The 10199-nt window shown below is 45.6% G+C and overlaps 2 protein-coding genes and 1 long non-coding RNA gene across 4 annotated transcripts; all 3 read left to right on the top strand.

The window, feature by feature from the left end:
* The first annotated feature begins 457 nt into the window (after positions 1 to 457).
* Positions 458 to 2739, top strand: LOC136485574 (uncharacterized). Of its 2 annotated transcripts, none has more exons than XR_010766481.1 (4): positions 458 to 693; positions 810 to 944; positions 1613 to 1730; positions 2487 to 2739. It is a non-coding gene; the product is annotated as an uncharacterized lncRNA (long non-coding RNA). The 2 variants fall into 2 exon arrangements; XR_010766480.1 differs by having other exon boundaries at positions 458 to 706.
* Positions 2740 to 3275: 536 nt separating this feature from the next.
* LOC136485526 (uncharacterized) lies at positions 3276 to 4107 on the top strand. Its single transcript, XM_066482386.1, has 2 exons — positions 3276 to 3407; positions 3489 to 4107. The coding sequence occupies exons 1-2, from the start codon at positions 3392 to 3394 to the stop codon at positions 4037 to 4039; spliced, it is 567 nt and encodes a 188-aa protein (XP_066338483.1). The 5' UTR covers positions 3276 to 3391; the 3' UTR covers positions 4040 to 4107.
* Positions 4108 to 6306: 2199 nt separating this feature from the next.
* LOC136485525 (polyol transporter 5-like) lies at positions 6307 to 8240 on the top strand. Its single transcript, XM_066482385.1, has 3 exons — positions 6307 to 6506; positions 6593 to 6939; positions 7021 to 8240. The coding sequence occupies exons 1-3, from the start codon at positions 6341 to 6343 to the stop codon at positions 8008 to 8010; spliced, it is 1503 nt and encodes a 500-aa protein (XP_066338482.1). The 5' UTR covers positions 6307 to 6340; the 3' UTR covers positions 8011 to 8240.
* Positions 8241 to 10199: the final 1959 nt, after the last annotated feature.

Below are 10199 nucleotides of genomic sequence, written 5' to 3'. Positions count from 1 at the left end.
GTTGAAATCAATTTGGGTCTCAAATTTTGGTTCGAACTTGTCGTTTTTCAAAATTTCAAATTTGAAAGGTTCAAATTTTGTCAAATGACAAGATGACCAAAATAAAAGTTGTAGATCTTCATGACCTCTACAACTTTGGTATTCATCACTTTTTATGTTGAAATCATTTGGGTCTCAAATTTTGGTTCGAACTTATCATTTTTTAAAATTTCAAATTTGAAAGGTTCAAATTTTGTCAAATGACAAGATGACAAAAATAAAAGTTGTAGATCTTGATGACCTCTACAACTTTGATGTTTATCAAATTTTCATTTGAGATCATTTGGTGTCTCATAATTGGGCCTTCTTCACGTTTAACTTTTATATGAACCCACCTGTCAGAATTTTTTTGTCCAGCGCCTATCTCTATCCCCGCCTGGGCGCTCAGCCCAATTCCCCACCCTAGCGCACACTTCACCTCCGCCGCACGCTCTTTCGTCAAAGAAAAAAAAAAGCGACGCTGCAGCCAGTCCTGCAAGCGAGCCGCCCTCGGCCGATCACCGGCCGCCCTCGACGGTGGCCTCCTCCACGCGCTCAGCAGCGGCTGGCGACCTCATCTCGGCCCCTCTCAGCGGCGACCACAGCTCGGCCGGCGACCTCAGCTCGACCTATCCGCGCCGCCGACCTCAAATCATGCCAAGACGCCGTCTCCAGGTCAGCACAGCCGGTAAACTCAGCTCGCCCCACAGCGCCCTCGACCGCCTCTACCCAACGCTGCACACTCTCTCCCTCTATCTCAAAATCTCCCTCACACTCTCTCCCTCTCGCAGATCTGGCGGCAGAGGCAGCGGACGAGGAGACGGCTGGTCACGGCAAGGACACGACGGCGGGTCACAGCGAGGAGGCAGCAGAAACCTAGGCATCGACGCGTTCCACCACTACATCCTCCACGGCTTTTCGCATCCGTAAGTCCAATTCCCCCTCCTCTTTTATTCTGCCCGATGATTTGCCACTGGGGTTGGACTAGATCTGTATTAGTTCAAAAGCAGTAAAATGTAACTACATCCTTTGGATTGTTAGATCTTTCATTCGCTCTCGTGGCAGCCAAATCGTCAGTGCTGCAATTGTTAATAAAATATGTGCAGTGTGTGGTGGGGGATACCGTCTGACAAATATAAATTGTTATTTAAAAAGATAAATCACTCTCAATTCAGCTACAAATATAAACAAGGGAAGAATTGAAATGCTAGTCGTTTCTGGGTTATTAACAGTAAGATAAAGCCTAAATGCCAGACTTACATCACTGCTGTCATCTTCCTGGAGTGACTGCACAAGTGTCTTCTTGATTTCACATGTTATTGTGATTACAAGCAGTGGATTTTTTTATTGACAACCTGATAGTACATATTTCACATGTTGGTGCCTAGTAAAATGAATGCTCCACATGCACAAATGAAAAATATTTCCATTTAGAGTTCATTGATGAGAGCCTTGGAGTGCAGGAGCCAAAAAACTATTTTGATTTGCACCTGCTACTTCTAGTACCAACTGTTCATATTTCTAACTAAAAGTATGCGGTCAGCTAATTGCTAATGAATTACAGATTAATTTGTTTCCCATCCCCTTGCATCAGGCTTACACATTTCATACAAAAGCATGTGTTACACAGAAGTACAGGCAAGGAGGGAGAGCTAATGCAGTTCCTCCGCTTGTGATCCATAGGGGGGCTGCAAGGATTTTTGCTCTTAGATGTAAGCTTACCTGCAATCCTTTTTGTGTTTGCTCTATTATACTTTTTCATATTGTCATCTGATTTTAATTATTGCCCTGAGGAAGATTAGTTTTTCTTTTGCCGCATCTGACAGAGACTACAATTATTTTCTATACAGGTAGTAGCAGATTCAGCTCTTTTTCTAATAATATTAGTAGTGATGAGTTCTGTGGTGAAGATGCCTACTATAAGTAACAATTGTGGATGCATGATAGTGTACTGGACTACCTAGGCTCTCAATATGCTTCTGTCTTCTTTCAAATAAGTCTATCTACAATTGTTATGGATTTCCATCTTGACAACCTTAAAATAGATAATAATTGTATTCTGAAATAAGAGGCTTTTTTATGTCCCTTGACTCCTTATAGCATATATATGGTCTATGGTCTATTTCAATACAACTTTGGCGCTAATTTTTGCAGCCCTCCTTCCACATTAACAAATATGGTTCTGCTCATGATTTTAATCTATTCAGAATGAACTTGAACCCATACTACCCTATCTACAAGTCATTGTATTGTATAAGTTGCTAGAGCTATATCTATATTATTGTCCTTGAAACTGAGTTTCATTGTTCCTCTTTCAACTGTGATACTTGGTGTTATAACTGACTTTGCCTCATTTAATCTATGGTATTTGTCTCATAGGAAAGCCATGTGTTATACAGAAACTTTGGATGTTATTTCACTGATGCTGCTGCATAGACTCACCAAACTTTTACTCTTAATATTTGCAGGGCGTGCTTCTCTGATGTACTCTTCCATCGTAGATGCCTATGATGATGACTTACAGTTAAAGTTTGTGGTGGCTGTTTCTTGCAATATTTCCTTATATTAGTTGTGCTGCATGGGAATTAGTTCATGCCTTGTTTTCCTTCTAGACTATTCAATATAGAAGAATGAGCAAAGAATTTACAACTCAGTAATAATAGTGCACTGTCAGTATTTAGATACTTAGATATGGGGACCTTCTTAATGGACTATGTTATAATGATGGACTTCATAATGGACTATGTTGTAATGATGAACTTTTGTGAATTATGACTTGTGATGATGTTCTAAATAATGGTCTTGTGTTTGTGGATGTATATATGTATATTTGTGGCGGTCAGATTCGAATTTGCATTATATATATATATATATATATATATATATATATATATATATATATATATATATATATATATATATATATATATGGTCAGATTTGAATTTGAATTATTTATTTTTTTTGCTAAAAAATCCGCTGTAGGGGCGGTTCTTGATTGAACCGTCCTTACAAATACACACAGCAGGGGCGGCTGGTGATATAGCCGCCCTTACAGAAGTCCACTACAGGGGCGGCTGATATTACCGGCCACCCCTACAGAGGGCACTGTAGGGGCGGCTGAAAACACCAGTCGACCCTACAGAGGGCACTGCAGGGGCGGCTGATAACACTAGCCGTCCCTACAGAGGGCACTGCAGGGGCGGTCAGAAAACCACCCCTACAGAGGCACCCTCTGTAGGAACACCCTGGGAAGGGCGGCTGGCACAACCGCCCCTACAGAGGCTAAGCCGTCCCTATAGTTAACTTTTGTAGTAGTGACCGCGCCGCAACTGGTTTGCCTTCGTCTGCGCCACGCTCGCCTCCGTCACCACCATGCTACATGGCTACAGTACGTGATGCGTGTGTGCTCGTCGCATTCTGCTTCTCCGATCCATCCATGGAGACGTTTGATAAAATATAATCCATGCAGACCTAGCGCTGATGAACGGCGCGGAGCTGTTCATGCGGGAGGACGTGGGGCTCACCGACGCCGAGGTCGAGGTGCTGTCGGGGTCCATGAACGTCTTCATGCTCGCGTCCATCCTCGCCGCCGGCTCGGTGGCCGACCACCTGGGCCGCCGCTGCACCCTCGTGCTCGCCAACGCCTTCCTCATGGCCGGCGCGCCAAATCTGATGGTGGCGGCTCCGGCGGGCCCCAGATCTAGCGGTGGCGGCTTCCTTCTCCCTCCATGTGAGCCCGCCAGATCCGTTGGAGCAGCGGCGGGCGTCGGCGGCTCTAGCGGCCCCATATCCAGCGGCGGAGGTTCCCTTCTTCCTTCTCCATCCACGCGAGCCCACCAGATCCAGTGGAGCTGCGGCGGGCGTCGATGGCTCACCCTCCCACGTGGAACCGGCCACCAACGGCCGTGGGGGTGGATCCGTCCTCCAATGACATGGATCGGCCACCAGTGGCGGCGGGAACATGGATCCGGCCACCACCATGCGGATCTGGCCACCAGCGGCTGCAGCGGCGTTCCCTGAAGCAGGCTCGGCGTTGGGCCAGGAAGTGGGCTCGGTGTCAGGCCTGATATTTTTGTATTTTAAATCGATTTTCGCATACGGGCGCAAGCTACCGCCTGCCAAAAGAATGATCAACTACGTGTTTTGTTGGAGGCGGATCGGAAAACCAAAATCGACCGCCTACAAAAAGAGCATTGTAGTAGTGCTCGGGACTAGAATTAAGTTTTCTACATATTCAAAAGCAAAATAACACAGTTACTATTTAATAAAAAAACAAAATAACACAAAACTCCCTCCATCCCATAATAACCTTTTTAGCTCTAGACACAGGGATTAAGAAAAATGGAAAAGTATCGTGCATAAAAATGAGAAAACGATATTAAGATAGAGATGTATCGGGAAAGAAAAAAATATTATTAGGAGTAAAAATAATAGTAAATAATTTAGGAGAACTTTAGAAGGCTAGAGTGACTTCTAGGATCGAAGGAGTAGATTGTAGCAACATGTAGTCACGTATGGACAAATTAAATCTCTTTGTCCTTTAATCACGTCATTACCAAAATAGTAGAGTTCTCCTAGTGTACTAAGTAGTAATAAAAATACTACCACCGGTCCTAACAAATGAGAATCCTTCCTAGCAGGCATTTAGTCGGGGAACTCATACTAAATGTTGAATGTTAAACATCAGAAGAATGCCACATCACTATAAGAATCGGCGGATTCTAGTTGTGAGTGGTACAATTAATTAGTATTGGTGCAGCCGTTCCTTTCATGGGGAAAAAATGTGAGGACCATCCGCACGTAGACATCTTTGCAATGCATTGTTGACGCGTGTCTCATGAGTATGGGATGAAAACGGTATGGATATTTTCCGACCGTATTCGAAACCGAATTCGTTTAGAGGGGTTGAGATCTGTCCGTATCCGAGTTCAGATATCCAACATCTAATACCGTATCTGTATCCGAATACTCAAATCGCATATTTATGATGTCGATATCCAATCGTATCCTATCCGACATGGTTAACACTATCCGTATTCGAATCCGAATCCGGACAGAAATATGAAAATAAATATAATATCGGTAATATTCGTCCGTATCCGATCCGTTTTCATCCCTACTCCTGAGGCATCTGATTTACTATGCATGTGTTTTAGATGACACTGTGGCCACACAATTCGCACGATGGTACGCACCGACACTACTACAGAAATGACCTTTAGTCCCGGTTGGGAACTAGCTTTACTCCCGGTTTCCCAACCGGGACTAGCAATCCGGGGCTAAAGGTGTTGTTCTTTAGTCCTGGTTTGCCACAACCGGGACTAAAGATCCTCCCTGTTTTAAAAAAAATAATGCCTCCTACCACTGCGCCCTGTGAGATTCGAACCCAAGACCTCATGCACTGCCTCGCGCGTAGCTTACCACCCCACCTACACAACACATCTAACAATGGATGTGATGCTTTCCTTTTGAACTAACCCATCCGGGGACCTTTAGTCTTGGTTGGTGTTACCAACCGGGACTAAAGGGTCTACCTTTAGTCTGGGTTGGTATTACCAACCGGGACTAAAGGTTGGAGGACTTTTAGTCCCGGTTTCGCCGTTGGGCAGGGACCTTTAGTCTCGGTTGGAGATAACAACCGGGACTAAATGCCTTCTAATCCCGGGGGCAAAAAAAAATGCCGAGGCTAATGCCAAATTAAAACATGATTCTAAAATCTGTTCTCTAATAGTGCGAATGTCACCCCTGTCATTCGGTTTTTTCCATGCTATAAGCATCAAGCCATTGAACTCAGCAGTTTTATTTCGTTCCCACATCAAGTCACACCAGTTTTAAAGTAGTCGCTTTATTTGCAGGCCTGGCAAAAGCACATGGCGCTGAACGTTCTTGAGCTGCACTGGTCCAACAATTTGTCATGTGCTCACTGCTGTGAGTAATTTTGGTATTTTCTCATGTCCCTTTCAAGGCTATAAATGGCCAACTACTTAGGTACTGTTTAGTTGACAAAATTTTTGACGAAATACCACTGTAGTACTTTCGTTGTTATTTAGCAATTAGTGTCCAATCATAATCTAATTAGGCTTAAAAGATTCGTCTCGTGAATTTTATCTAAATTGTGTATGCGTTTTATTTTTTTATTTATATTTAATGCTTCATGCATGCGTCTAAAGATTCGATGTGACAGAGAATCTTAAAAAATTTAGTATTTTAGAGTGGAACTAATTAACAGGGTCTTAGTACTACTGCTCTATATCACAACACGACCTGTTACTATATATACAGGACAACCAATTAAGCCGAGGAGCTACGCCGCCGCGCGCCATGGCACAGGCCGCAGTTGGCAGCGCCGATGGCACTGAAGCGCCGCTCCTTCCCTCGTCGGCGGCGGGGACGCCGCCGCCGCAGCCAGCAGGTGCACCGCGCTGGAACTGGTTCGCCTTCGTCTGCACCACGCTCGCCTCCGTCACCACCATGCTAAATGGCTACAGTACGTGATGCGAGTGTGCTCTGCTCATCGCATGCTGCTTCTCCGATCCATCCACGGAGATGTTTGATAAAATATACTCCATGCAGACCTGACGCTGATGAGCGGCGCGGAGCTGTTCATGCGGGAGGACGTGGGGCTCACCGACGCCGAGGTCGAGGTGCTGTCGGGGTCCATGAACGTCTTCATGCTCGTGTCCATCCTCGCCGCCGGCTGGGTTGCCGACAAGCTGGGCCGCCGCCGCACCCTCGTGCTCGCCAACGCCTTCCTCATGGCCGGCGCGCTTGCCATGTCGCTGGGCGACAGCTTCGCCGCGCTCATGGCGGCGCGCTTCATCACCAGCGTCGGCGCCGGGTTCGCCCGCGTCGTCAGCCCCGTGTACAACGCCGAGATATCGCCGGCGTCCACGCGCGGCGTCCTCTCATCCATGCTTGACGTACGTCTGCATTTTGGATACACCATCCATGCTCGCTTTCGTCGTCTTTAATTAAAGACGAAGACGTTCATCGACGTGCAGATGTTCATCAACGTCGGCATCCTGCTCAGCTACGTGTCCAACTACGCGTTCTCCGGCCTGCCGGTGCACCACGGGTGGCGCGTCATGTTCGGGGTCGGCGTCATCCCGCCCGTGTTCATCGCCGCCGGGGTGCTCTTCATCATGCCGGAGTCGCCGCGATGGCTCGTCATGCGGGGCCTCCACGGCGACGCGCGCGCGGTGCTCCTGCGCACGTCGGACGCCCCGGCCGAGGCCGACCTCCGTCTCGGGGAGATGAAGCGAGCCGTCGCTGACGCTGAGCCACCACACGCTGCCGCACGCCACGGCGGCGGTGCCAGTGTCTGGAAGCAGCTCCTCGTCCGGCCATCGACAAGTGTACGGCGGATCCTCACGTGCGTTCTCGGGCTGCAGTTCTTCGTGCAGGCGTCCGGCGTCGAGGCCATCCTCCTCTACAGCCCGCGGGTTTTCAAGGCGGTCGGCATGGCGTCCAACTCCGCCATCCTCGGCGCCACCGTGGCCATCGGAGCGGTCAAGACATGCTTCGTCCTCTTGGGTATGCTCTTCACCGACCGCCTCGGCCGGCGCCCGCTCCTCCTCGCCAGCACCGCGGGCGTCGCCGTGACCACGGCCGCCCTCGCCGTGACGCTGTACATAGGCACGAGCACGATGTCGTCGTCAACGGCGACAGCCGCGGCGTGCCTGGCGTTGGTGCTGGCCGTCGTGGCCACGTTCTCCGTTGGCTACGGGTCGGTGGGGTCGGCATCATACACCGCGGAGGTCTTGCCGCTGCGGCTCCGCGCACAGGGCTCGAGCATCGCCATGGCCGTGAACAAGCTCACGGCCGCGTTGGTGAGCATGACATTCATCTCGCTCGCCGACGTGATCACCATGCCTGGGTGCTTCTTCCTCTACGCTGCGGTGACGGCCGCTGCTTTTGTGTTTGTGTACACGCGGCTGCCGGAGACCAAGGGCCGGAGCTTGGAGGACATGGAACCGCTCTTCGACAAATGAGGGCAGCCACATATATTTTGCTATGTCGATCTGTCCGTTAGATCTTCAATTGTAATGACAGTTTGATCTTCCACAAGTGATAGAGAGTACATGCTTCTACGAGTTTGAATCATGATATCCATCTATAGCAATACATGCTACCTTTGTCCTAGAAAAAAAAATACAATTTCGTAGTTCAAATGTTGTCCCTATCAAATTGTAAGTTGTTCCGCCTTTTCTAAATATATAGCTTTTACTAGTCACCTTTTTCTCGGATAAGAATTGAATCTAGCTTCATCCCATAGCAGAACTAATGGAATCAGATCACTTATTATAGGAAGATTAAACTAACATAAAACATGTTTAACTTAAAACTCAATTCTAACATTATTTGGTCATCCAAAGGAAGCAAAGAAATGCATAGGTCGTTGTTGCCACTTCTAGCTCTCGGCACACTTGGTGAATATGTTATAGCTATGTTGTCATCACACAGATGTAGTTGTGCCCAATGTCGTAACCGTAAAAATATTTTAGGCTTGCATTTTGCAAAGATAACACCTCTATAGATACATAGTAAAAGTTATATATGTTGAAAAGTCAGAACAAGTTACAATTTGAAATAGGGAGGGAGTACAACTGTACAGAAGGACTAACTTGTCTGGAGCCCTTAACTCTACTCCTAAAAAGGTGTTTTAATGTATATGCGTGATGACAATAGAGTGCAGATGACAGTTTGTCTTGGCCCAATCACACGTGGCAGAATGAAGACAGGAACACACACACACACACACACACACACACACACACACACACACACACACACACACATATATATATATATATATATATATATATATATATATATATATATATATATATATATACGCGCTTTAGTTGGTCCCTTATTTGTTCACGAAATATATGAGAATCGTACTATTCTTTCGGGAGGCAGAGTCACGCTCACGGTGTATCTCATCATATGTAGCCACATCATCGCCTCGAGGACCATACAAGTGTTATAAAGGCCCCTTTTGTATGGATTCCGACGGCTCTAGCTTCTACTGATTCAAGCACTGTTCTTAGGATTTTTTTCCTCTCTCCTCTTTAGAGTAAGGTCAATAATAGAGCTAAGTACTCGGCTATAAGTCAAGTTGTGAGAGCCAAGCTATACAATAGTTAATCTTTTATTTATCTATAAAATTTCTTTATTATTACATGTTTCTATTTTTTTTCCTATTCATCCTCACATACATCTCTATAGGGCCCACTACTGTCTATGCTTCCGTGCCCAGCTTGGTGCTCGCATGAGAATCAAGCTCTCTTCTCTCTCCTATATTCTCTCTTCCACATCAGCAAAAAGATTAATTAGCTTGGCTATATGGCAATTGTTGTGGCTGCTCTTAGAAGCTGGAGCCATTGGAATCCGTACCAAAGGGGGGCCAAATTAACTCATGGTTCTGTGAGAAAGTGTATGAAATACTCCCTCCGTCTACACGTCGTGTGCCGGTTAGGTTGATTCACGTCTGACCAATTTTTTATTGAATGGTATTCATATAAATCAACTTAATATGAAAAAACTTTCTTAATTAATTTAATGTTATTTATTTAATATCATAAATATTAATACTTTTTATCTATAATTAATCAAACTTATAAGATATGATAACATAACACTATGCTAGAATTATATTCTTTGTTGAATGGTGGGAGTATTTAATATGGGAACTTGTGGAGTATTCATTTGATTCATAAATAAAGACCGAGTACTATTATCCAGAAAAAAAGAAAGAAAGACACTGATTATTACCACAGTACTTACTATCCTCCCTTTGTCCCAGTATATAAGGCGTAACCGCCTCTGATTTAAAGACCACGGAATATATTTAATTCTCGTTCCACAACGGGATCCATATATGTGTCTAGAGAGAACACGTCTTAGACCTTATTTGGTTTTCATGACTAAAATTTAGCTACTAAAACCAATGATTAAACTTTAGTCACCCATGTTTGATTCTAGTGACTAAAAGTGATTAAAAGCCATTAAAACAGTTCAACAAAACGAAACTACCCCTAATGAATGTATAAATCAGGGTGGGGGACTAGCAATAATGAGGGATAACCCTTTGTCCACCAGGCACTTTAGCCTACTTTAGCACTTCCTTCGAGTACTAATGTGACTAAACTATTTTAATTCCTTTTTAATCAATTTG

This window comes from Miscanthus floridulus, chromosome 10 (assembly GCF_019320115.1).
Source record: "Miscanthus floridulus cultivar M001 chromosome 10, ASM1932011v1, whole genome shotgun sequence".
NCBI lineage: Eukaryota > Viridiplantae > Streptophyta > Magnoliopsida > Poales > Poaceae > Miscanthus > Miscanthus floridulus.
The sequence above is the reverse complement of the archived record's forward strand: the minus strand, read 5'-3'. Positions and strand labels throughout refer to the sequence as shown.